This window comes from Nyctereutes procyonoides, unplaced genomic scaffold (assembly GCF_905146905.1).
Source record: "Nyctereutes procyonoides isolate TBG_1078 unplaced genomic scaffold, NYPRO_anot_genome, whole genome shotgun sequence".
Lineage (NCBI taxonomy): Eukaryota > Metazoa > Chordata > Mammalia > Carnivora > Canidae > Nyctereutes > Nyctereutes procyonoides.
The window spans coordinates 11,694,489-11,722,423 of NW_026575042.1; the positions used below are offsets into that span (position 1 = coordinate 11,694,489).

The 27,935-nt window shown below is 48.2% G+C and overlaps 1 protein-coding gene and 1 pseudogene across 8 annotated transcripts in view; both read left to right on the forward strand.

The window, feature by feature from the left end:
• Positions 1-18,521, forward strand: part of TRAK1 (trafficking kinesin protein 1) — a 120,559-nt gene extending 102,038 nt beyond the window's left edge. For 3 of the 8 annotated variants that reach the window (XM_055321772.1, XM_055321766.1, XM_055321768.1), the window contains 3 exons: positions 2,512-2,862; positions 12,647-12,749; positions 15,656-18,521. In XM_055321772.1, the coding sequence (XP_055177747.1) occupies positions 2,512-2,862; positions 12,647-12,749; positions 15,656-16,454 (1,253 nt within the window). In that variant the 3' untranslated portion in view covers positions 16,455-18,521. Of the gene's footprint in view, positions 1-2,511; positions 2,863-12,646; positions 12,750-13,547; positions 13,639-15,655 lie in introns of all 8 variants that reach the window. The other 5 variants (XM_055321767.1, XM_055321771.1, XM_055321773.1 and 2 more) reach the window with 4 other exon arrangements.
• Positions 18,522-21,481: 2,960 nt separating this feature from the next.
• Positions 21,482-22,189, forward strand: LOC129507369 (U2 small nuclear ribonucleoprotein B''-like; annotated as a pseudogene).
• The last annotated feature ends 5,746 nt before the right edge of the window (positions 22,190-27,935 follow it).

Here is a 27,935-nt window from a genome sequence, read left to right on the forward strand (position 1 = left end):
GCCATGCCTGGGGTAGGGGGAGAGATAGGGGCAGTCTGCTAAACAGATGGAGGACCAAGGTCCACGGGCCTGCTTTCCAGCCTTGGACCTCCAGCCTCCCTGAGTTCTATCCCAGTGTACTGTAAACACCTCAGCCCCCTTCAGAAGGGTGAACGCCTTCAGCACTTCCTGACTTTCCAGCATCTGTCAACTTTCCCTCTCCTCCCCTTTCAAAAGTAGAGGTGACGTGGCCACACCGTACCTGGGGATTTGTCATCATCCTCATAAGAGCATGTGAGTCCTGAGCTGGATGTCACAGTGCCTTGTTAAGACTTTAGTCTTAGTATTTTAGCCAGGAATGTGCCTGTGTGTCCAGAGGACACACAAACAGGGGGCTCATTATGTATCATGAATGGAGGTCTCCAGAGGTGGGTTGAGAAACTCCAGCAGCAGCAGTGTCATGTGTGTTCTGGCAGGCCTTGGACAGCCACCTACAACTTTTGCTGCCCACCATTGATGCTTCTCACTTAGTGTGGGTTCCCAGCTGGAGCACTGATGTCCTTGCTTGTTGACAGACCTGTAGACTTTGGGCAGCAGGCCATGTGAGCTTACGAAAAGAACCTGGCCTTGGGCATGGGACCCTGGCTCTGCCACCATGACGCAGGGACTTTGGAAAATTGAGTTCAGTGAACCTCACTCAGTCCCCTCATTGGGTGCTGGGAATTGTTGATCCCTGGCCCCACCCATTCAATGCTATTAGCACTCCCTGTTTCCCCACAGTTGTGACAACCCAAAAAGTCTCCATCTGTTTATCAAATGTCCTGTTTGGGGCAAAACCATCCCTAGATGAGAATTATTGCTCTAGATGTATCTTAGCATCTAGTGAGAGAACAGGCTTGTGATGCTCTTTTGTCATAGTTACCCTCTTATTATCTCGTTTCTTTTGTATTTAGAATATTTTTCTACTTATATGCAATAGATTCAGGTTAAGTAGGTTGCCGTTGTACTTGTGCACACTTAAAACTGGGACAGACCTCCAAGTGGGTATGTTGGGACTTCCCTAAACATGTATTGGCGGTGTGTACATTTCTCTATAAAGTGAATGTGAGATTGCCCACTTCCAAAATCCTTTCAAGACTCGTTGGCTGAGCTTGCTTCCCAGAAAGTTCCTTCCTGACAGTATTTGGAGGATAGCATGCTCCCTGGGCACACCAGAGCATCCACAGCGCCCATTGAGGGGGTTCTCTGCATCTAGTTCATGTCCCTGACCCCAACGCCTGCCACCATTCCCTTCTCTTTTCTGTTGACTCCTGAGCTGCCAGCTCCTGGCATCCATAGCTCCCCTGGCCCTCCCTTTCTGACATGCCCTGGAGGGGTTCTTGTCTGCCTTACAGAGGACAGTCTTCATAAACCAGTGGTAACTGGGAGGCATTTGTGCGGAAGGCTCCTTCTTTCCCACACCTGAGAACCGCTCTCAGAGTCCCACTCATGAGTGTAGAGTGTTCGTCTGTGTGGCTAAGTAATTCACCTGTAGAACGGGGATAGACACCTAGGCTCATGGGCCATGTGAGGTATAAGAAATGTCCCAAAGGGAAGAAGAGTTGCTCTGGCAAATGGATTGTACAGAATCCCAGGACATGGCAACATACTGAAGGCTCTGGACGCTCCTCAGTACCTCTGCTTCTCAACCCAGGTTTGCTAAGCGTACTCATTCCTGGAACGCCTCTCTTTGTGAGTGTCCGTGATACCCGCGAGGTCCTCAGGGACACCTCTCCGGTGTTATTACAGACCTTGCGTGAATGTCATCTGAGTCTCGGGGTCTGGTGTCACTGAGGAGATCTGTGTGAACTTCATGTGCTTGCCAATCACTCCCGGGTAGCATCATGCCCTCTCCCAGACCTGCAGGGTTTGGGATGCTGGCAGAAGGCCGAAACCCTAATAAGTAAAGGAGGCGAAGGTCATGCCTACAGCTTACCCCTGTGTGCTACTCCAGTTTCCTTTTACTTTTCTCTTGTTGTGTGTCCCAGGGTCCGTGCAACATTGTCTTGCTCTGCCTCTGCTCGCGTCTCACCTGGCCCCAGCAGCAGGCACTTGGCACAGAATCAGGACGTAGGCACCCTGTTTTGAACTTGTCTTGCTCATTTTTCCTCTCTGTTCCTATGATTGATGGGGTGTTGGATCTGGGGATTGACATCACTCGGCTAAAAAAGTTTGTCACCAAATTTGCCACACCATATGGCATGAGTTTTACTTTGTGAAAAGATGAGTTTTTGATTCCTTGACTTAGTGTCCCTCCCAGGCGTGGCGAGTCATCAGCCCCTGTGATGACTCAGGGGCACAGTAGCCAGGGCCGGGGCCACTCCACCAGTGTCCCCACCAGAGTTCACCCACCGGGCTCAGGGCCTGCCAGGGGTCAGCTTCCACACTCCAAGGGTGGTGACAGCCATCGGCTTAGACTTCCATCCTAACCCTCTCTTCTCCCTGTCCCCTCCCATCCCCCACCTGCCCCCCACCTGCCCTTTCTCCTGCAAGGCTCCGCCACCCTTCACCACTGGCAGCAGCTGGCTCAGCCCCACCTCGGGGGCATCCTGGACCCCCGGCCCGGTGTGGTCACCAAAGGCTTCCGGACCCTGGACGTTGACCTGGACGAAGTGTACTGCCTTAACGACTTTGAAGAAGACGACACAGGTGACCACATTTCCCTCCCGGGCCTAGCTACCTCCACGCCAGTTCAGCACCCAGAGACCTCAGGTGAGGGGTCCCGAGCACGCGTGACTGTCTCAGGCAGCAGAAGTTACCCACGCCGGCCTCAGGCTTTCCCCGAGGAGATGCAAGAGCCGCCAGCGGCCGAAAAGGAGGAGGAGGAGGAGGAGGAGGGGTCTGGTGAGGGCACCGCAATAGGTCCTGTAAACCTGGCACCTTTACCAGAGGCCAAGTTCTGGGCCATTCTCACCTCTGTTCCGAGTACCATCCGTAGTGGCTCTCTGTCTGTAGCTTCCGCTCGTCTGTGTGGGTGATGATGAAAGTATTCCCATCGTGCAGTTTTGTTTTTTTAATGAAGAGTCCAGTGCCTCCTTTTTGTAGCGAATGGGTGTAGCTCTCTGCCCGTCTTGGAGGTGATGACCCAGTGGGTCTCCTGATGGGGGAGCAGGAAAGGCTGCTAAACAGAAGTGGATTGTTGCCTCCCAGCCTGCCTCGTACATCAGCTCCTCTGTTCCTGCTGCGGGTATCTCCCCGAGTCTGGGGTGGGGGGCAGATTCCTGAGTCCCGCAGTGATTTCCAAACTGAGCTGAGTAGGGTTGGGCATTTTAAGGGGAAATCAGGAGCGCTGGATGGCTCAGATGGTGAGTGAGAGAATCTGTTACCTATGAGGAGCATCGAAATAGGAGGAAGGCTGGAAAGTGTTCAGGATTTCCAGACAACACGGGGATAGATCAGCCTTTTCACGTTTCTAACTTCAATGAAGGAACTTCTTTCCAGCTTATACATGTGTTCAAAGTGGATTTTTCAAAAGTGTTTTAGCAAAGCTCTTTGACCCAACAAACCCAAGGGAATGTCAGTAAGGTTTTCCAGAGACAGGACCCCAGATAAATCTGGAGAAGAGCTCCAGCTGGTTACCCACCCCTGCTGCCCCATTAAAGATATGACCATGAGTTTGCAGAATTATACTCTAGGCATCACTGGGGTGAAATGCTTTGGGCTCAGGGCCCAGGGACCACAGTAATAGTCATTACTATTTGCCCCAGACTTCCTGCCTGCCCCCCCCCACACACACTACAGTGCTAAGAAGATGAGGAGGCTCTCTTGTGAAATCAGGGCAGAGACTCTGAAAAAGATGAATTCACCCAATGGTCGTCATCCTGAGGGCATCCCAGAGTTACTAGATTTGAGAGGACCTGTATCTTTGTGATTCAGAACTTTCATCCATGGAGGTCACAGTGCTCCCATTAAGTACAGGGCAAGAGAGCTGAGGTGCATGATGGCACTTCCCAGGCTAGGTCCGGGTGCCTGTGCCAAGGGACTTAATTTGAATCCAATGTTTCTGTTTCCTTTGACATAAACTTTAGAGATATCACCAAGTAAAAAGAATTGATTTAGCCCATAAGTTTATGGTTTATTTATTTAGTCTTTAGCAATTAAGTTGCCAGAGTAAGCTTGCAATGGAATGAAAATGTTTCTTATTTAATATCTTTGCACTGAAAAGAGGGAGACCAGCCATGGTATTGTTACTTCCCCTTGTTCTCAGCACCATTGTCCTTCAGGAAGGCAGTCAGTAGTCCAGGAAACCCAGTGTCTGCTGAGTTTGGTGGCCGAAAGGGTAGGAATCATGTCAGGTGTGATGACCCCTCCCTGCAGTCCTGCAGGTGGACCAGAAGGTAAAGGCTAGAACTTTAAAGAAGCACTATGAGGTATGTCTTCAAGAAGTTGTACAGAAGGAATAGAACTTACCATGAAGTTAGTTAAGAACTTCTCTCAGAGGTCAGAGGGAGAGAAGGGACCAGAATAACAGAAGTCCTGACCACTTTCCTTACCATAAACAAAGATGCGTTTATTGCTTCTTTCCTCCTTCCTCAAACCTGCAGCAAACTCATCCCAGCAACTTTGAGGAGAGGCATACAAATCTAGAGAGTTGAAACTTAGAGGGATCCCACGTTGGAAGTATGCAATCAAAAAGAGTTCTATAGATTGCTGAAAGTAACTCAGGCAAGGCCTGATCATTTAGACCAGAGTTCTTTTGGGCTTGTCTTCTAGGTCAGACTTGTTAAAAGCTCAGTGCTGAGGGGATCAGTGCCAACAGTGATTTGGCTCTTTTTGCCCTATTGGGAGTAGCAGGACCCTTTTGATGACTAGAAGGTAAGAAACATGTCACTCAAAGTAAATATCACCCCAGAGGCTCCAAGTGGCATTATATACACAGTTGTGAAGCCACAGGTAAATAGATGAGCTTCAGCAGGAAGGACTGGGGCATTGTCTGTCTTGAGATTTATACTCAGGCTAGTCTGGTCCCTGCCTTGGTTCACCCTTGATGCTTAGGCTTTTCTGTTGCCAGACAGCACAGTTCTGGGGGCTACCACCTGGAAATACTGAGTAGGGACAAACTCTAAAGGCAGAGGTTTAGCCTTTTTTTCTTACAACTGATACTTTGGAAGGAAACTGGGGAGACCTGTTATCTAGCACCTGTTAGCTCATGGTGAAAGGGTTCTGGGTACTGAAAAAAATTTATTAATATATTTTAATGTATTGTATCACTCTGCTGATTTTTATAATCCCCTGTCTTAAAAAGCATGATTCCTTGTTTTTATATTTGTAAATAATTTAGATGATTAAAATGGATTGTTTAAAACAATTTTTAGATTATAGTTTTACTTTTTCAGTGATGTTTTATGTGTTAACTCATATAGAAAGTGCAGTGTATCAGAATGAGTTATTGTACTGTCCATGTTCTGCATTTTAAGTATGTGTAGGAAAGAGTCAGCATGCAGGATAGGATTAAGATCAGAGTTTTAAAGTCATGCAGTTAAGTTGGGAGATGGTTGGTTGGACAGTTTAGCTGAATTTTTTGGGATGCCATGTGATCCTTAAAAGGGAGAAAGAAATAGGATTAGAGCAACATAGAAGAAAGTGAAGGCCAGTTTATTTTCATACTCCTACACATGAAGGCCACTCGGGTGGGGGGACCCGAAGCAGGCTCATACCAGTCACGGTGCCTGTCTGGCAGTGGCCCTGCAATGTCATCATTGGGGCTGAGGTGCAAAAGTGAGTGCTGAAAGCAAAAATCACATTTGGTCAAACAGTCCTTGAAAAATCCCCTGAAGCTACAGCATGTGGACCCATTCCCCTCCCCCTACTCCCCCAGCACCCCAGGCAAAGGCCAGGAATTAGCTCCTTTGAAGCTTCCTTACTTGATGCTTAGGTCCAGGTTCTCTTCAGTGGTGGCTGCTGAGCAAGGCCAGAGAAGGAAGAGCACATAGGGGAAAGGAGCCAGAGGGGCAGTTGGGCCAGCTGCGTATTACCTCAGTGCCTATGCAGGCCAGGAGCAGGTTTGAGCAGAGCCCCATAGCCCAGTGCTATCCTTTCTGTCCCAGGTCCCAGGTGGGTCCTGAGGGAGATTGGACATGGGGGCCTGACAGGTCTGGAAGGAAAGGAAAATTCCCTTCGATTCACAGATCCTCAGGTGTAGGAAGGTTCCTTTTTTTTTTTTTTAAAGATGTTATTTATTCATGAGAGACACAGAGAGAGGCAGAGGCATAGGCAGAGAGAGAAGAAGGAGGCTCCCTGTGAGGAGCCTAATGCAGGACTTGATCCCAGGACCCTGGGATCATGATCTGAGCTGAAGGCAAATGCTCAACCGCTGAGCCACCAGGCACCCTGGAAGGTTCCCTTTTGTCTCCACAGAGAGAGCTGACAATACATTCCCACTCTGGTGGGAAGACTTTCCAACTCAGCCTTTGTTCTGGAGCGGTTATAAGAGTTTGGTCCTTGTGGACAGGGCAGATGGTCTGCTCACACCCACCTGTGTTCGGCAGTGCTAAGGGAAGCCCCTGTGCCCTTGCATCAGGATACGTATAAAACCAGAGCAAAACAGGAGAGTTGCAACCTGGAAGTAGAAAAATAAATGAAGAGAGGTCATTCACTCCTCCCAAACCAACAATTGGAGTCCACCCTGCTTACACTTTCCTGAATGAGCCTGCTCTCCTGGAATGCTTTTTTGATGGCATCCTCACCTCTGAAAACCCATAGGAGGACCCTAAGCTCCTCTAGGAGCACCTGCATGGACCGCTGAGGAGTGTGCACAGGTGACTGACTCTTGTCTGTGTAGGAGGGAGCCCTGGGGTGGTTGTTGACCAGTGAGTGAGTTCTCCAGTGGTACTGCCTAGAGGCGGGTGGGGAAGCACACTCCTGAACTGGTGTGGAAGGCACTTAGCACAAATGGGTCTTAGCTTAGCCAGGCCAGCTCTCCCACCGGTGGGCGTCTGCCACAGAAGGAGGGACAAGAGATGATCAGGGTATAGGTAGGGGTTCAGCTTTGTTGGCATCCAAAGGATCTTTTGCATTTTGCCCCTTTTACATTTCAACCACATTCTTAAAGAATCCCTTTTTCTCCAGAAGATATTTTAGTGGCCACTTGTGGGAATTTTTGTCCTTCTCTGCACGATGCTGTTAGATTGTTCATCTGTTAAATTACATACTACTTAGATGAAACAGGGAGTAGACAGCTTGGAACAGTGGGAAAAATTGACTTAATTATTTTAATTTTGCAAGAACCAAAAATAAGTTGTACAGAAACCAGAAAAAGATGTTATGTGTTTCAAAAATCTCTATGATAGAAACCTCCCAGTGCCTGCAGGTCTGTGTCTGCATCAGGGGCTCGGAGGTCCCTGTCAAGCTGTAGGACCAGATGAGGGCTGTGTTGAAGAAATGTTCAAAAGGCAGAGAAAGAGAGTTAGCAAGTCCATGTTAAGCCTGGAACTAAAGGTTAAAAAAATACCACACCATAACACTGTTTGGCTTAAAAACACTTTTATCTTTTTTTTTTTTTTTTTTTTTTTTAAGATTTTATTTATTTGGCGGGGAGAGTGAGCGCAAGCAAGAGAGAGAGTTAGAGCACGAGCTGGGGCGGAGAGGAGCCAAAGGAGAGGGAGAAGCAGACTCCCACTGGGCAGGGAGCCAGACAGGCACTCGATCCTAGGACCCCGAGATCATGACCTGAGCCAAAGGCAGGTGTTTAACTGACTGAGTCACCCAGCACTGTTATTTTTTTTTAAAGGGAGAAAATTATGCTACTTTATCAGAAACTGTTCTTGATTCCTCATCCCCCAGAGGAAAACACTTGTTAGAGCAGTGTGAAGCCCAGACACAGTATTGATATTAATGGTGAAGCCGTAGGCACACAAAGGCTCTGTGGAGCTTTGCCCATATGCACTCGTCATGGAACTTTTTTTTTCCCCAGAAAAATTCATGGGCAGAGTAATATAAAGAAGTGACAGAGGGACACCTGGGTGGCCCAGTGATTGAGCATCTGCCTTTGGCTAAGGTCATGATCCTGGGATTCTCACATTGAGCTCCATGTGGGGAGCCTGCTTCTCTCTCAGCCTGTCTCTGCCTCTCTCTGAGTGTCTCTCATTAATAAATAAATCATTTTTTTTAAAGTGACAGAAAAAGTCTTTTAAAGGATTTTTCTGTGTTCTGATATTTTGGTCTTTAAGGAAGAATTCAAAAGCATTGCTTTTGCCTTTTTATAATGGACAAGTATCTGACAGGCAAAGACCCCCCTTGTCCTCCCCACCCCCCACAAACACACAACGTGATTACTCTTTGAACAAAAAAGTAACAAAGTCATTAGAAACTAGTAAAAAGGTCAAAACAAAAAGCACCAAGGAAAGGTACAGATGGCGGGATCCCTGGGTGGCACAACGGTTTGGCGCCTGCCTTTGGCCCAGGGCGCGATCCTGGAGACCCGGGATCGAATCCCATGTCGGGCTCTGGTGCATGGAGCCTGCTTCTCCCTCTGCCTATGTCTCTGCCTCTCTCTCTCTCTCTCTCTCTGTGTGTGTGTGTGTGTGTGTGTGACTATCATAAATAAATAAAAAAGAATAAAAAAATATGTTAAGGAAAGGTACAGATGCTCTTAGTTCAAGCCACACCCATAAACTAGATGGCCAGTGGGTTCTGTTTTGCTTGCAGAGAAAAAGGTGGGCCTGTGGGCACCTGTTGATGTGGTGGCAGGAAGGGGAGAGAGTGAGTGTGTGTGTGGGGGGGAGGGGTTGCTAATGAGTTTATAGAAATTGCAAAGCAGATCCAAATCATGTGACAGCAGCTTCACACTAGGTGTTGAAGTTAAGAAAAGGAAATTTGTCAGGGGCATTTGGTTCATTTTACACAGATCTGGCCACTTGGCATGAGGAGGGGGAAGAGAACATGGGAAGCATTCAGTGCATCCCAAAGACAGTACTCTTTTTTCAAGATTTGGAGATGCATTTGTAATTTTTATTTTTAAGAAATTATTTGTGTTAGCAAAAAAAAAAAAATAAATAGAAGTAGGTTGGGTGTGTGGCATGCTAGGTTTCTCCATCCTCAGAAATCCCCTTGAAAGCATCGTTGTACAGGTGTGTATTTTGCAACTCCCCTTAGAAACCTCTAGATGCAGGTATACATTTTGGCATCTATGTGGGCTCATGTGAGGGCTCTTTTAAGAGCCTTCAGAGGGGCAAGTTACTCCTCCCAGCACAGTACCAGTCTCCCTTCCCTGTGGATAGGAAAAGGAAAGGTGGTTTGAATGGACTAAAATGCATGAGTTGGTGTCTACAAATCCCATCATGTGGATGGGAGACTGGCAGAGTCTAGGTGATGCTTTGGGTCCCCACCAGAGCATCCCAGCCTTGTCTGTGCTCCTTTTCCCTCCTCATAATTAGAGCAAGGGGCCCTGGGGTAGTGGGCTTTCCTGGCCATGTTCCCTGGAGGCCCGAACATTCCACTGAGCAGCCATGACCTAGACCCGCATAGCATGCTTGCAGATACCCCATAGTGTAGACTCAGGGCCACCCAGGGAGGAAGCCCCAGCTCACTGGATACTGTGTGCCCTGTCAGGGCACCCACCATCACTGGTTGCAGCTTTAAGATCTCAAGTACCCAGTTTGCAGTCAGTCTTGGGCACCCTGTGCCCCCACCCTCCCCCCCCTGCACCCAGAGGAGCACAGCCAACCAGAACAATTTACCAAGTGCACCTATTCCAGGCAGAAGGCCCACAGGATCAGATCGGAGAGCAAGGGAGCAGGGTGACCCTCGCCCTTAGAAAGCCCTCGTATGCCGCCACCTGCAGCTAGCCAAAGGGTGTGCCTGCACACACAGCCTGTTTCCAGGAAAAAAAAAATTTGAGGCTAGCCACCTGTATGTGGTTCACCAACACAGACGATCTTGAATGATTGAGGATTAACTAAGTTTATAGGTTTTCTTTGATAGATTAGGATCTTGTATAGGTGTCAGAACCTGGTGGAGGAGGTTATAAAATAAAAATAATGAAGGATTAGAGGATGCTTGATGGAGCCCTTTTCAGTGTGAATACTCTAACCCGTGTAATGCTCTCTCCTTGCAACACTGTGAGCCCCCCTTGCCCCCCCCCACACACACATTCCAGACTAAGGAAAAGGTCTGAAGTAGGAAGCTGGAGCAGTGGATCCAAGAAACTGTCCCTCCCAGGGGGCAGCAGGAGGTGGACGCACAGCGCCTGAGGCAGGGCATCCTTGCGCTGTCACTGTCGGGACGGGGAACTAATGAGCCTCCACCCCAGCCTCCTGTCCCTGCGGAGGAGAATGCACCCTTTGAGAAACTGCTCACTCCTGCAGGCAGGGCTTTAGGAACCAGCCTGCTAGCTGTTCCGAGGCAAGTACAAGGGGCCTCAGGCGACTCACTGTCTCTGTGTTGTGTCCCAAGGAAGGGAAGTGCTGCAGCAGCCCGGCGGGCAGTGGTGACGCGCGGAGAGCTGGAGGGCCAGGCGTCCCAGTGGTATTGGGGAGGGGCCGAACCTCTGGCTTGGCACTTTTGATTCCTGTTGATCTTCTTCTCCATTGCTTCTGGGGAATGATGACTTCTGAATTTTAGCAGCCTTTTCCTATCCCCTAAACCCATTCTCGTCAGATGGGTTTCGCTTCTGCTGATGCCACAGTGTCTCTAAAGTGTCCATCTCGCGCTACCTGTTGCAATTGAAGATCCAATATGTGATGGGGTGGAGGAGGAGTGGACCTTTGTTTGACCTTTTGATTTGATATTCTGGCCATGTGTTTAAATGGGGACACACTTCTAATTTTAAATCCAGCCTTGCTTTTGATTTTTTTTTTTTTTAAGATTCTCTCTTCCACTGTTTTGTCTTAGTTACCTCTCTTTACTGCATTTTTCTTCCCTTTCTCTCCCCCAAATAATCCCTCCTGCTTGTTATTTGGGATGCTTCTCTCAGGCTTTTTGTTGCTTTTGTTTCTAGACATGATTGCAGTCAGAGAATCGTGATTGTTCGGTTGCCTTTTCTTCATAGCTTATTCCATTTTCATTGTGTTTGCAGCAGTTTTCCAGTTACTCAGTTTCCTAAGCCATCACATTTATTGGTTGAGATGCAAAGATTCATAAAGGCTGTTTTCATGTGTGGGTTTCTTTCCCCCCATTCCTGCTCTGCCTGGCACTCCCTGTGCTTGAGAGTTTGCTCTGGTGGCTGGGGTGCTGGCTGCCACGCCAGGGGCCACAGGCACCTGCCTGGGCCCAGAGACACGGGTTGGACCATCATAATTGGGACAAAGCAGTCTTACATTGGTCTTCTAGTCACTGCCACCATTTTTGTGCTCTGGCTTTGTCCTTCCTGCCTTCAGCCTACCTGTCTCCAGCATATTTTGTTGCATTTGGTTTCTGGGGCTTTTTGTTTTTGTTTTTTTAAAGACACAGCTGTGTGTGGATCTGTAGGTTTGGGGCACCAATCACTTCTGTTTTGTTTTCCTTTTTGTCAAATCCAAGAGAAAACTTGCCTTAACGAGCCAGAAGATTCTAGTTCCCAGCCTTCTGAATCTTCAGAGTGCTCATGGCATCTGAGAAACAAATGTGTTTCCCCCCAAGAGGTCTCTGGGGCTGAGCTGCTGCAGGGGTGGTGGGACGGGCAGGGTGGGGGGTTGTCCCAGTACCTCACCATGCATGCTATTCAGAGCAGCATCTTCCCCCCGTTCCTCCCCCCTTTTTTTCTTCTTCTTTTTTTTTTTTTTTTTGCATTTGAGTTATGAATGAGGGTGACCTCTACAATCATGATGTCTCCCATAGACTCTATCACTCATTACTCTGCCATTCGCCAGCTTTCTGATGCATGGTCCTAATGCTTCTGTGATTTACTCTGCACCAAATCATAGTCTTCAGCTGCCTTAACAACAGCTCTTCAGAGCTTTAAAAGGAAATAAACTGAGTACAGCTTGTTGCTGTCTTATTTTTGTGAGAAGTCAGACATCCTGGAGATGGCAAGAAAGTGGCCTGGGAGACAGGGACTGCACGGGTTCGAGTGCATCAGACCACACCTGATCCTAGAGCTGAAGACAGTCCCAGGCTCTGAGAGTCTTACCCCTCTGTTGCTGAGGCAGCTGAAGCCTCATCTTCCCGCCCCCCTGCCCTCCACAGATAGACAGTAGTGGAACCAGCTTCCCCAAGCCCCTTTTCGTGTAATCTGGAAAGGGAGCCATGTGGGCCTTGCCCTGTTTCCAGGCAGCAAGGCCCCTCCCCACCCTGTGCCTCTCCCGTCTCCTTGGCAGAACTCGGCACCTGTTTGCCAATGCAAAGACGTGTGAAGCACCACAAGAAAGAAGCCGATTCTGACCCCTAGGAGGGAAATCCAATTATCCCCAAGGGCTCATTAGCTCCTCAAACTGGATCCACTACTGGCCAAAGCACGCTGATGGGGAACCCTGTCTGGATTGGGTCGGAAGCTGGAATTCAATGCACTGCACGGCAGTGCTCAAAAGTGTGGTTATTTTTGAAAGGCCACCTTCGATCCAGAACGTTTGCCTTACACCTTCCTGGCCCAGATCCATTAACAAGGTAGCTCATCACTTCTAACATCTGTCGAGAGCCATGCTGGAATTTGACTCTTCTCATGGGTTTACTTGGATGCAAGGAATATGTTCTGTTCCTCCCCCTCCCCATTTAGCACACCACCCTGGGAAGTGCATGTCACAGACCAACTCCACCTTCACCTTCACCACATGCCGCATCCTGCATCCTTCAGATGAGCTCACGCGGGTCACGCCAAGGTAAGGGACCCCAGCCCTGGGGTGGGTAAGGATGGAATGAGGTTGGGGCACTTCCTGCAGGACTTACGACCAAGAAAAGTCAAGGAAAGAGGCTCATTCTAAACCAACTCTGGCCAGCTCAGGCGTCTCGTAGCACTTGCTGTCACCTGGCTGGGGGTCCCATCTTTACTCTCGAATTGAGGCCTCTGTTGATTGAGATCCACCACAGAGAGAGAGAGAGCTGGATGTATTTAGAGTTGCCCTTTCCATTGGCCACAGAAGATTCTCAGGTGCCTTCTTCTCCAGGTGAAGCTGATGCTACCCCAGGTCATAAGGCCAAGTTTGTTGGCATTTTGCCCTCAAGTTTGTCAGTAGAGCATGATGTTCCTTCCCAGAATAGAGTTACTGAGCCCTGTGGAATCCCTTGTGCCTCTGGAATAGACCCCAGGAACCATGCCCCACGGCCACATGAGAATGGCTGCCATGATAACACTTAAAGACTGAGCCCTGTGCCCTGCACAGTCCACTTCCCTTTGGTGCCTTCCAGAAGTGCTGGAGGTTGACACGACCTGGCAGGAGGACTTGTGTGGCATGAGGGTGGTCGGCCTGGCTTGAGCGCAGGCCTTCCATGGCTCCCAGTGAAAGGGAAAACTGTCTCCCTCCCCATGGCAAAGCAGCCCTCTCAGCCATTGGCTGTGCAGTTGAGCAGCATGCTGGGGTGAATGGAAGGTAAAGCAGAAAAGGAGGGAGGCAAGGAGGCCAGCTCCAAGGGAGCAGATGCCCCAGGGAACACCTTAAACTATGAATAATTCTCCGCAGGTCATGTGAGGAGGACGACGAAGCGGCCCTATACCCTGTTGAGCTGAGAGGAGATGTAGGGCAGAGAGTGAGCCCACGGGCAAGGCAGGGGGTGAGCACACCACCAGCGGTGCCTGCCCTGGCAGGGCCCCCTGGAAGGGAGCTATGTGTGCACGTGTGGCCGCCACTAACCCAGGACTTAGGCGTGGATGTGTCTCTGTGGTTGTGCCTGGCTAATGTGGGCCTTGACAGTGGATACCCCTAACCCCTCTAAATGCTCAGTGGAGCCGAGTGCCAGCACTAATAAGGCCTAACGGGAGTCCTCAGCAGAAGGGGATTCTAAGTTTGGGCTGGTCTTCTCTGTCTCCCTTCCTGCCACCGGAGAACCCACCCCCGCCCCCACCCCGTGGCTCTGTGTTGGAAGAGTTCAGTGTTCTTACCATGCAGTAGGGTGTCTCTTGGGAGAGGCTGGTGCTGGGTGCTCTTCCACTGGAAGCCAGAGGACTCTGAATGCACATCTGTCCCCATCTCTTGTCAGGGACCGAAAAGGCCTGGCAGTCAGTAGCAAGAGAAGGCTTTTTGCCTGACTGTGAAAGAATGACACTTGAAACAAAATCAGAGATCTCCCCAAGAACGGCCCTGCAAACAAGACTTGAAGTCCAGTGTGTTTTTGCCCTCTATTGCTTGTAGACTGGTTTTGCAGACTCCCACGTGTGCCTGTTGAAGAATCCACTTTTTAACCTTAGGAATCTGCTGTGTCTGCTAATCTTGTGTCTCTCTGAGTGCTCCTGACCCTCCAGCATCCCCACCCCTGAGCTTGTGTGAGACGGGCCTGTTCTGGGTTTCTCCCCCTGGGCTGACCAGCCAGCCACAAGGTCACCTGGGTGTGGAGCCAAATGATGCCTTAGCTCACACTTGCTTGGGAACATCCCTCCCACAGCAGGAGGCCCCCTCCTGCCCATTCCCCTAGTTAGTGTTTTGTCCTCCCCTGGCCAGGCTGGGGACAGAGGGTCCTCCAGCTCCTGGGAACCACCCAGCTGGCCTGCTCCACGGGGCACCTGCAGCCCCTCCATGTCCTTGGGTGGGTCCCACGGCAGGTCTCATAAGACTGCAAGGAGAGGACGTGCTGCTCTGCCCCTGGTGGCTCATCCAGCCACCGTGAAGGGCCTCGGTGCCTATGCAGCCTCGCCCCAGCCCTGTACCAGTTGTTAAGAGAGGGCCTTTCCCGGTTTTCAAGCAGGTAGCACTGCCTTTCTCCCTACATCCCCTGTTACATTATCCTGCTGTAACTCCCGTTACTGCTGGACCCCATCTTCTCAGGGACCTCCATCACAGGTCCTCACCCAACATGACAGGAGTGGATGAAGGAATCTCACAGCTTTCCTTTGGTGACACAGGATCTGTATAGCCCATGAGCCTTTTCTAGATCACTCCACAGATGTAGGCCTGAGAATACATGACATGGCTGCCTCTGACCCCACATCCCCTCTCCTTGGGGTGGAATTGGCAGGCACAGGAGAGGGGCTAAGGGAAAGCATGGCACACAGGAAAGAGCATGATGGTGGGAGTCAGGAGGCTGGGCTCCTCCACTGACGTGATACACACCCTCAGCCTCCCCATCACCTAAGGGCCCTGTCTGTACCTGACGTTCCACGAAGGCCATTCCTGCGCTGAGCTCAGATCCCATAGTCCCTGGTTAACCCCTTGCCTCAGAAAAGCAGTTATTAGGAAGGAATGCCTAACATCTGAGTAAATTTGGTAGGGAAAGCAAGCCCCTCAGCATTTTTGGGGTCATTCAGACTTGGGCTTGAATCCTGGGTCTTCTACTTAACCGCGGAGCGTGATATTGACTGGCCATCTAACCCGAGTCTGACCTCCCTCACCTGTGGGGAGGAAGGTTATCCCCGCCCCCTGGGGATCACGTGCAGCTTGTTAACTTTAAACTGTGTCCCTGGCCAGGGAACCCCAGGCCGCCTTGGGTATGAGGGAGGAGCAGGCAGGGAAGGAGGCATCTGGGGAACCTGGGCTAGGGGAGTCCTCCCTGCACCCCTGCAGGAGACTGGCCACTGACCTTTTCCTGGGGCTCGTGGGCGTTTCCGGATGAATGACCTCTTGTCTTTTCTCATCAGCCTTAACTCGGCTCCAACTCCAGCTTGTGGCAGCGCCAGCCACTTGAAGTCCACGCCGGTGGCCACCCCGTGCACTCCGCGCAGACTGAGCCTGGCCGAGTCCTTCACCAACATCCGGGAGTCCACGACCACCATGAGCACGTCTCTGGGGCTGGTGTGGCTGCTGAAGGAGCGGGGCATCTCTGCGGCCGTGTACGATCCTCAGAGCTGGGACAGGGCCGCCCGGGGCTCCCTCCTGCACTCCTACACTCCGAGGATGGCCGTGATCCCCTCCACCCCCCCCAACTCACCTATGCAGACACCCACGTCCTCCCCGCCCTCCTTTGAGTTCAAGTGCACGAGCCCTCCCTATGACAACTTCCTGGCCTCCAAGCCGGCCAGCTCCATCCTGAGGGAGGTGAGGGAGAAGAAGAATGTCCGGAGCAGTGAGAGCCAGACAGACGTGTCTGTCTCCAACCTCAACCTCGTGGACAAAGTCAGGAGGTTTGGCGTGGCCAAAGTGGTGAACTCAGGGCGAGCCCACGTCCCCACCTTGACTGAGGATCAGGGACCACTCCTCTGCGGGCCCCCGGGCCCGGCCCAGGCCCTCGTCCCCGGAGGCCTGGTCCCTGAGAGCCTGCCTCTCGGATGCCCCACTGTCACCAGCGCCATCGGCGGGCTGCAGCTCAACAGTGGCATCCGGAGGAACCGCAGCTTCCCCACCATGGTGGGGTCCAGCATGCAGATGAAGGCCCCCGTGACTCTCACCTCGGGCATCTTGATGGGTGCTAAGCTCCCCAAACAAACTAGCTTACGGTGAGGATGGGAGGGGGGCCGTTCCCCTGGAGGAGACCCGTCTTACTCCTGCCCCCCCCTTCCCCCTGCACTGCGCGCTCTCCCTCTTTCCTCCTCTGTCCCTCCCCTCTTGAGCTAGACAAATCAACCTCGTGCCTAATGGGGGAAGAGCGGAGACTTTGTAAGTGTGTACATAGGACTCGGAGACCTCGTGTCCACCTGCCCTCTCCCGATCCCACGGGAGGCGCCCCAGCACGGTCACCACTGTCACCAGGACTTCGCCTGTGCTAGCCTGGGGGCAGGGGCAGCCGGGGAGGTCCTTTTCTCCTTCTTTCCTTTGAGAAGCACTGAAACTCCCAAGTGCGTTCTTATCCCATGGATAGGAAACCAGTGAATTTGTGGCTGGCTCCCAGTGCTGTGCATCGTGAGCTGGCACGCGGCCCGGGGCACAGCGCCTCTGCCAGCCGGCGTCGCTGGGCACTTCACCTCGCCCGCCGGTCAGAGCACCGGGGGCCCCCCTCCGCGGCCACACGCAGCTGATGTAGCTTTCAGGAGGCCAGGGCCGCTCTTCCTTCTGGGTGGCCCAGCTTCCTCAAGACCTTCCACCACTCTTGCTTCAATGGAGAGTCGCTGCTTTTTTGAGGTGTGACTTTTTTCTTTCCATGCCTTCGACCCAAATCATCCTTCGATGTTCTGTCGTCAGGCCAAACGTCTGACCTGAAAGAATGTATTCACGCTCCCGCTGCGCCGTGCAGCCATCCCCGTCTGTTGCGTGTGAGGTCCTCTTTTTTTCCTTTTTTTTTTTTTTTTTTTTATACGCAGGGAAGTAATGGTACTAGACGGAAAGTCACAGTCTGTGTTCTCTCTGTGATTCCAGGACACTGAAATGAGTTTCAAACATGCCCAGTCACTAATGAGATTGCAGCAGAGTTTTGGGGCCTGGGGTCACAACCGAATTAAAACCAGACCCCAGACAGTTTTAGCAATAGGATTAAAAGGAAAGGGGCTGGGGGCGAAGGGTGTGGGTGGGATTTGTCAATGGTAGAAGGAAAAAGAACCACCACCAAATGTAATAGCCACCTGGTTCACGGGAGCAACAAGGCTTTGGCATTCTGCTGGTTCCAGTTCTTACTGTGATGTCTGAGGCTGGCCCCTGTGCTCCCACCCATGTGGTCTTCATGCAGACAGTCACTGTCCCCACATCCAGCCCTCCTGTTTCAGGACAGAGTGGTCTCAACAAGATCTTTTCTCCAGCCACCCCACCCCCAAGCCTTGGTCTCTGTGTACCACTGTTTATCCCTAGGAAAAGATAGAGGTGCTTGTGGGAAGAACCATAAAAGAACAAGGGAGCCCAGTCCTGTTGCTGTCACTGACCAAGTTTTGGACTTTTATTTATTTTGTGTGTGTGTGTGTATGTGTGTGTGTGCAAGTGCGTGCACGCCATCTTTTCCACAAACATCCGCTGTCCTTTCCAGTTCTGGTCACAGTGTGTCTGTGGCATGCCACTCCAAGCAGGTAACTTATTTATTCTAACCTGAGGGCTGCACTGCCCGTCACAGTGTTCCATGGTCCTTTGTACAGGCATCTGTGGAAGGGTGACATCATATGCAGATGAAATTGCCACGTTGCCATCCCGTTCCCCTCCCCTGCCCCAACCCCTGTGTCCAGTTGAGTGTAAACACCCCCACTGAAGGGTCTTTGAGAAAGTCTCAAAGGAGCAAGCTTCAGTCCCACAATTTTATTTATTCTCAACACGAGGGTGTTTCAGCTCTCCTCGTGGTTGTATGTGTGCACTCACTGCAAGGAAATTCTTTTTATTTGAATGTATTTTAAAGCAGTAGGTAGAGTAACAAAGGAATATAAAACCACAAACTGAACGGACCACTTTATGTATTCAGAGAGGAGCCACCCATCACCACAAAGGAAATACCAGTGTAAAAATCAGCAATTCGGAGGTTGCAGTATTTAGTATAGTTAATGATCAACCTTGTGCAACCACTACCAACAAAGTGTGTTGTAATGCATCAAAAAACAATAAAATTTTATTCTCTAATGGTTATCAATAAAAGAAGTTCAAACGATGGAAACCACACTGGCATTCTGGCTTGTATTTCATTTTTATCATTTTCATTTATCATTTTTGTCTTTTTCATTTATGTGAGATGTAAAGCTCTTCAGCTCTTCGAAAAGATTAAATGAGAGCCATCTACTTTACGTCCTGTTCCAGCCACCCCTTCTCACACAATGCTATCCCTTAGACAACTGTGCAGTTGCAACCTGAAGAGCTTTCCTACTTTTCAGGCCCGTGTACTGTTCTGCCATGTGCCGACGTGCCCGGGGGAGTACATTCATGCGCCATGGACGAGCACCCTACGGCTGCACACAGAGTTACTTCTGGCCTCTTCTGTCACAGCACTAGAACGAAAAAACATTGCATGCGTGTAACTTTCCATGTGTGTGATGAATTCCTAGATATTACCAAATTGCCCTCCATAGACTTGTGTTAAATCTTTGAGGGCACGTAGGTGGCAGAGCTAAGCATCTGGCTCTTGGTTTCAGCTCAGGCTGTCATCTCAGGGCTGTGGGATCGAGCCCTGAGTCGGGCTCTGTGCTCAGTGCAAAACCTGCTTGGGATTCTCTCTCCCCTCACCCCGTGCCCCTCCTCCCCACTCCTCTGAAATAAAACCCTTAAAAAAATTTTTTTTAAAACAAGGACAGCAGGAGGGTCATCAGAGAATTGAGAGAAAAGGGATAAAATTAATTATGCCACCTCTGTATGTGTAAGCAGTGAAATCATGCAGGCAAATATAGTAGTGGGTGGATTTAAAATCAGTTGCTACCATTTGGTCATGGTGTGGCTTTGGGCAAGCCTCTTACTGTGTTTGGGGCCTCTTAACCTACAGAATGTGAACAGTGATATACCTCAGGGTTAATTCATTAAATTTGTCTTGGATATCCATTGTGTGCCAGGCATTGTTCTAGGTGTAGATTCTAGGTAGTAGGGAACTGAGTAGCTTCTGTTCTTGCAGGGTGTACATACAGCCTGTTACCAAACATGGCCTGACCATGCAGAGAACTATACTCAGGGGTTGTGATGAGTGGATAGCAGTCAGGGAAGGCCTCTCCAGGGAGGTGGCATTTGAGACAACTGTGTGGGATCTGGCACAAGACCATGTGGGCAGAGAGTAGCCAGTGCAAAGGTACGAAGGCTGGAAAAGTGTTTGGTGTGTTTGAGGAGCAGAAAGATGACCCATCTGGCTGGCTGACAAAGGGGAGTGGGTTGTGACAGGGAAGCCAGTGTTCTCACCAAATGGTCCTGCCAATCCCCATGCTTCCCAGCCACCCCGCCTTGAACAAGGCATGCGATTGGCTCTGGCCTGTGGGCTGTGAGCCGAGAGAAATCCATGCAAGACTCTCTATGCCTGTCCTTTCCCCTGAAGCCCATATCGAAATGGTGGTTTGTGTTGGTGCAGCCTCCATCACCTTGGGTTGCCCAAGAACCATGGTGCCCTGACTCCCTGCCAACCTGCATTTTGCATGTGATCTGAAGGAGAAACAAACTTGTTAAGCCAGTGAGATTCTTGGGCAGTGCATCAGAATCCAGTGTAGAGCCCAGGCATCTGTTTTATCAAGTCCTCCTGGTGATTCGGGGGCTAAAGTTTGAGAAGCACTGTGCTGGGTCAGGTGGTGTTGGAGTGGGAGTCTTGCTAAAGGAGGGGAGGGTTTTCCCTCCATAGTTTCCCTGTCCTGGGGTCTTGAGAAGGCCAGACAGCTGTGGCCCACCCTGCTGGAAGGGGAGAGGCAGAATAAGGGGTTTATCTGCCCAACTGGGGCGGGAAAGGCTTTGAGACAAGGTGACTCTGGATCTGGGCTTCAAGAATGGGCAGGATTTGCCCCAAGGGGGAAGGCATTTCAAGCAGAGGTTAAAGACGTAAAGGAGAAATGGGAAAACATCAGAGCATAATTCATTTTTCTAGGCCCTCCCTTACCATACCATGGTAACAGATAAAATACAGAGGAGGCAATAGAGTTAGAAAACCCACATTTTTGCAACCATAAAGCCAATTCATCTTGACAACAACAGACACCAAAACCATTGGGTGAGAGTTTGTTAGGTAACAGGATAGTTACACACCTATTTTCCCATAGAAGGTTAATTTGCAAAGGGGGAAAAGTACCTTTGCAGTGGAGAAACCTGCTATGTACCACTGTCAACAAGTCATTAAATTTAACATTATCCAAATGAGACAAACATAGCAGGTACCTTCCTTATGTGATGTACTGGGAAGGACACACCACTTCTGTGCTGTTCTACCAGAATTGCAACACCTGAATTATGAGGTTGACAAAGGGACTAACCCAAATTAAGAACATGTTCTTTTTTTTTCAAAAATTTTATTTGTTTGAGAGACAGCATGAGCAGGGGAAGGGGCAGAGGGAGATTCAGACTCTCCACTGAGCAGGGACCCCCCCCCACTTCAATGTGGGGCTCCATCCCAGGACTTTGGGATGTGACCTGAGCTGAAGGTAGATGCTTAACCAACTGAGCCACCCAGGCGTCCCAAGGACATTTTCTAAAACAATGTAACTTCCCTTGAAAAATGTCAATGTCATAAAAGACCAAGGAACTGTATCAGAATAAAGGAGAATAAAAAGACAACTAATGCAATTCACGATTCTGAACTGAAAAACATCCTATAAAAGATGGGATAATCAGAGATATTTGAATATTGAATATATTTTAAAGTATATCAATATTAAATTTCATTGAATTTAGTTATGCTGTCACTGTGTAAAAGCTTGTCCTATTTCTTAGGAGGTACTAACTAAAGAATTAAGATAAAGGGGCCTAAAGTCTGTCTGCAAGTATTTTCAGATGTTTTTTCTAAAAAGAAGATGTGAGGCAGGTGCCTGGCTGGCTCAGTTGGTAGAGCATTTGACTCTTAATCTTGGGGTCATGAGCCCCAAGTTGGTCATAGAGCTTAATTAAGAAAAAGATTTGGGACGGGACAAATGCAGGCCTCAGGCAGTTTGAACAGTTTAACTGCAAACATGGATATCAGACCCAATCATACAATTTACATTAACAATATGAATGACAAAATTAAAAAAGAAGAATTGAAGAGATCCCTATATGCCCTGTTTTCTCAGTTTGGCTATGTGGTAGATATTGTAGCTTTAGAGACCATGAAGATGAGAGGGCAAGGCTTTGTTATTTTTAAGGAACTGGGCTCATCCACAAATGCCTTGAGACAGTTACAAGGATTTCCATTTTATGGTAAACCAATGTGAATCCAGTATGCAAAAACAGGTTCGGATATAATATCTAAAATGTGTGGCACTTTTGCTGACAAAGAAAAGAAGAAAGAAAAGAAAAAGGCAAAAACTGTGGAACAGACTGCAACCATTGCAAACAAAAAGCCTGGTCAGGGAATACCAAATGCAGCAAATACCCAAGGAAATTCAACACCAAATCCTAAGGTCTCCGAACTATATTTTATTTCTCAACAATTTACCAGGAGAGACTAATGAGATGATGTCTATGCTGTTTAATCAGTTTCCGGGCTTCAAAGAAGTACATTTGGTACCCGGAAGGCATGACATTGCTTTGTTGAATTTGAAAATGATGGACAGGCTGGAGCTGCCAGGGATGCTTTACAGGGATTTAAAATCACACCGTCCCATGCCATGAAGATCACATATGCCAAAAAATAACATATGGCATAGTTGTCTTTAAAGGACTTGGTGTTATTTAAAGTGTTTGTTCTGATAACATTTGGTCAGGCCATTTTAATAGTTGGGATGCGGGGGAGTGAAAGAGAAATTTTTGTGAATTTTAAAAAATAACCTAGTTTTTGTTTAGCCTTATTGAACTATGAAATATGAAGGCCTCAATTTTGTACAATGGACTTTTATTTGAATTCTATAAAAAAAAATATTTGGTGAGCCTGGGTGGCTCAGTCAGTTAAGTGTCTGACCCTTGGTTTGGGCTCAGGTCATGATCTACTGGTTGTGAGATCAAGCCCTGAGTCAGATTCCATGCTCAGTGTGGAGTCTGCTTTAGATTCTCTCTCTCTCTCTCCCTCCTCTTCCTCCCACCCCCACCCCACTCATATACATGCACTCTCTCTCTCTCAAAATAAATAAAGTCTTTTTAAAAATGCAAGAACAGGAAGCCTTAAAAGGTGGGAAGTACCCTAACACCTTATAAACTATAAGAATAAATGCATTCTTCTGTTTTGTGGCTGTGGCATGTGGCAGGAAGACACTTGGTGGGGTGGCTTGTTTTCTCCTCCCTGTTCTGTGTTAAATTTCTTCATTTATATCCTGAACCCTACCTCCAGCCCAGGTAGCTCAACCAGAAGGCACTGTGGCCCAAGAGGAAGTTGTCAAAGAGGCAGTTGATGGGACCAGGAAACACAGATGTCAAATTCTTGGTATTTTAGATTATGAGTACAGAAAAAGCTGAGTAAATGTTTTAAGATCAAAAGATTCAGGGGGCACCTGGGTGGCTCAGTCAGTTAAGCATCTGCCTTTGGTTCACATCATGATCTCAGGGTCCTGGGATCCAGCGCTATGTTGGGCTCCCTGCTCAGCAGAGAGTCTGCTTCTCTCTCTCCCTCTATCCCTCCTCACCAGCTGTGCTCTCTCTCTCTCTCTCTCTCAAATAAATAAAAACCTTTGAAAAAAAAGATTTGTTATGAAACCTACTGGGCCAGTTTCTCTTTTTACTGCTTATTGACTCTCCACTACCCCGATGGCCCAACAGTTTCTCCAAGCTGGTACATGAAGGAGAGCATTGGAAAGGGCTCTAACCCACAACTAACATGGGGGCGCTTCACCTTCCCTGACCCTGGGCCAACTCTAGAGTCTTAGGAGAAGCCCCCAGAGGAGTCTGAGGATCAAAGTACAGATGAGCTAGTTTCACAGTGGGGGCCAAGAAAGTGAAGATATTCCAGAATACCGTCCCAGCTCCTCACCCCTACTCAGGCAATGACCACACAAAAGTAGAAAGGGCAAGTGGGGCTCCCTAGAGAGATCCCCAGGGGATCCCCAAGTATCCGGCACCAGACAGATAAAGGATTCACTTCTAAACATTGCCTGGGAACAGAGAGGCAGGTATACCCTAGGGGGCCTTTCCAACAGGGGGAAGAAAGTAGACACCTGCTTCCCCCAAAGCTCCTATGAGTTCTGTCACCCAGAACTTCGATTCATGTAAGGAGAAGTCTGTGGAGGTGGAAAGTTCTTCTGATTACCTAAATGGATTGGGAATTTAGAAAATTAATTTTGTGCTCATGTGGGCTCCTGGCTGGAACACATATCCTGGGAGGATTATTTTCTGTAGCCAGTAGAGGGCACTTTAAGACAGCAGAAGACCCGAATGAATCTACCCTGAGGAACCAATCCTGAATTTATGTGGGTTTGCTTTTCCCTGGAAAGCAATTCAGGGAAGGCAACCGGGATGAACAGAGACATTGAGGCAAGTCAGGAGGCATGGTCTCAGTCAACCAGGTATACTGGAAGGAGGCATTCCGGGCCAAGGGGTCAGCACACACACAGTCTTGGGGTATTGGTAAAGAAATGTAGCCACTTCCTATATCATGCCATACTCAGGAGACAGGAGAAAGCAAAACATATATATTAGGGTGTTTATATAAATCTAAATATATATACATATATATTCACACATATATATGTGTACATGTACATATATATACACACATATATACACATGTATATATTCACAAAACATTATATATTAGGGTGTTTCCACTTTTGGAAATTAATCCACCCCCCTTTAATGCACCTTCCTTTTAAAACTTATTTTTGTTCCTTGATTTTCCCCAAGACATTTGAGAATGGGCTGTAGATACTATGCCTCTTTACTCTTCATTAGCCCATGTCTCCTAAGCTTGACAGAGCTGCCGCACAGTGACTGAATCCAGGGTTGGAGGAAGTGTCTGGTGGTACTTGGGCATTCACCATGTCTAATACTCAAAGTTCAGGCTGATTCTGCTCTCAGGTCCCAAAGACCAGAGAGGGAAAGTAGGCTCTTTAGCTTAAACCAGCACCATGGACGCTCAGCAATACCTGTGAGTAGACCTGAGAGACCCAGGGAAAGGAAGCAAGACAGGAACCTGGTGCCAACCATGAACAGGGCCGAATCCAGCCGAGTTTCCCATGGCCAGGCGGCTGCATCCCTGAAGGACCACCAGGAGAGGTGACTTGCAAGCAGCAAGCCAAAGAAGTTTAGGGACATCTTTACAGAAGAGAAAAAACAGGGGCACTTAAGTGGCTCAGTCGGTTAAGAGTTGGACTCTTGATCTCAGCTCAGGTCTTATCTCAGGGTCATGATTTCAAGTGCTGTGTTGGGCTCCATACTGGGCATGGAGCTTACAGAAAAGAAAAGAAAGAAAAGAAAAGAGAAAAATAAAGAGAAAAGAAAAGGAAAGGAATGAAAGAAAGAAAGAAAGAAAGAAAGAAAGAAAGAAAGAAAGAAAGAAAGAAAGAAAAGGAAAGGAAGGAAGGAAGGAAGGAAGGAAGGAAGGAAGGAAAAGAAGAATAAGAGAAAAGAAAAAAACAGATGTGTTGTTCTCCGAAGGTCCCAAGTAGATAAGCCCTTAGTCTTCCCTGGGGTCTCTATTTTTCACTGTGATGCTAAGACCCAGTGTAGAATGGCTCCATGTGACCCCTGACTCTCCTGGTTGCCTGACTTCCAGACAGCAGCGGCTTCACTAGCCTTGGGTCATAGCTTGTGAGAGAAGTAATTGCATTGTGTGCTCAGCCTTTCTGAGAGGGTTCCCCCAGTTCTGCAGAAGCTATAGAACTGACCCACGGAAGAGACAAAGTACCTGGCTAGCTCAGGAACTAGGTAAGTAGGTACCTCCATCCTAATCAGCTAATATCCAATTTCTGGTCCCTCTGAGGCTGCCTTGTCAAAGCTGGAGTCCTGATCCCACATGAATACACAGGGATGAAGAGGGGGTCACTGAGCCAGGTGTTAAGAGCCAGCCAAGCATCTGGGACTTTATAAACATGTAAAATGGTGCTTCTCATGCTTCTCACTTCTTAGTGGTGAAGGATTGGTTGGTTTGCTTTAAATCAATCCCTATGGGCCAGTATTTGTCAAATACAACAAAAATACTAAACCAACTTCTAAATTACTAGATTCAAGACATTAAGTTACATTTCAAGAATATAAGAATATAGGGAAAATCCAATTATGAAAATAATGCATGTTATTCATTGAAAGTACACATAAAATACTTAATATAGGGACTCATTATTATACTCAACTTTGTCATTCTGTAATCATAACTAAACAGTTATAACTAGTGATTTTCCATATTAAGCACTTATCTGCTCACTTGGAATGAACACTATATCAAGTTCTTTAAGGTGATAAGTGAGTTGGAGTCTTTTATTTTATCTCAGCTGATTCAGATTGACAAGCATGCTCCTTGCAGGGAATAGGGTATATCTACAATCCTTCCATTTATTCTTTTACTAACACCCACCATAGAGATCCCAGACTCAAAGAAGGAATATTGGCAGGAAAGGAATGCAAGATTTTTCAAGTAATTTCTTGACAAATAATTTTAGTGGGGCTTATTTTACAATCTGCAAATTCTGGCTAAAAAAAAAAAAGCACTACAGAGACTTCAGGGAAGATGATGGAGTAAGAGGACCCTAACCTCACCTCATCCTATGGACACAAGGAGTAACACCGACATCAGTGCAAATAATCCAGAAAACACTGGCAGAAAAGGCTAAATGTAAAGAATAGGCCACATCAAAGAGGGCAGGAAGGGAGAAAACCAGTAGAGAGCTGTGTGAAGCCATAGGACTATCCATGGGAAGGAGAGGTGCCAGGGTAACAGAGAGGGGGAGAAACAAACTCCCCCACTAGGAACCCCAGGCACCAGGGACCTACAGGGGGAAAATGAATCTTCATAATATTTGGCTTTGAAAACCAGAGGGGCATAATTTCATGAGTTATTACAACTAATGGAGCTTAACCCCTGGAACTTAGAGTAGGGAGGGTGAGAGGAAATGGAGTTACCACTCTTAAAGAGATAGCACAAAAGACAACCCTGCTGAGATACAGCATGGGGGCAGAAGTTTGATGAACTGCCTGGGGTATAGGGGAGGGACATTTATTTACTAATCTCAGAACATGTGCTGGGGGGTCAAGGAGACTGACATGGGAGACTTCTTCAACTACGAAGGAGCTAGGGGGTGTCATTTCCCTTTACCACTCCCCAGCCTAGACACAGGGACATCCATTGGGATGTGCCAACACCTGCTACCTAACTGCTAAGAGCATCCCACCCCTCCATTCTCCTACAGACATGCCCCCCCCAGTACACTCTTGATCAGAGCCCATCCAAAGCAGTGCCATAAGCCTAGCAGTATGCAAGCAGCCCCACCAACACTACTCCCAAGTGACTCCTGCACCAAGGATAGGGCAAGATAACCATACACCCTAATCTGACTACAATGGGTTGGGGGCAGATACCTGGTCTGACTGTAGACCCTGCCCACCAACAAAAGCTTCTCAGGGAACACCCCAGGGAAAGCATCCTATAGTTTGGAGCCTACTGTATCTCTGGTAAATGCCTGGTCTGACTAACTCAAGCCCAAGCTGGCCCCAGACTGGTCTCCTAACAACACAGAGACAAAACCCTGTCCATGACAGGCAAAAAGAGCCACTGTAGATGACCGGACTGAAGGAAAAAGCAGCCAAGACACAAGAGTAGGGCACACACAGCACACATAGGAGATAGTTCTGAAGTGCTAGGTGAGCATGAGGCATCTTACTGCAGGGAACTACAGGACCCCTTCTTTAAAGACCACTGCTTTAAAGAACAGGAGAAATAACTGACTTTCCTAACACATAGAAAGAGACACACAGAGAGAAATATGTCCCAAACGAAAGAACAGAACAAAATCATATCAAGAAAGCTTAATGAAACAAAGATAAGTAATATGTCTGATAGAGTATTAAAAGTAATGGTCAAAGATACTCACTGGATTTGAGAAAAGAGTGGAAGACCTCAGTGAGTTCCACAACAAAGAGATAAAAAAACACATAAAAGAACCAGAGATAAAGAACTCAATAACTGAAATTAAAAATACACCAAATGGAATAAATAGTAGATTAGAGGAAACAGAAGAATGGATCAGCAATCGGGGTGGCAGAGTAACAGAAATTAATCAAGCTGAATGGAAGAGAGAAAAAAAAGAAAACAGACTCTGAGAACTCAGTAACACCACCAAGCAAATAACATTTGCATTATAAAGATCACAGAAGGAGAAGGAGAAAAGGGGGCAGAAAAATTATTTTAAGAAATAATACCTGAAAACTTCCCAAATCTGGGGAAGGAAACAGAAATCCAGATCAAGAAGGCAGAGAGAGCCCCCAATAAAACCCCAGGGTGGTCTACATTAAGACCCATAGTAATTAAAATGACAAAAAGTAGTGATGAAGAGAGAATTTTTAAAG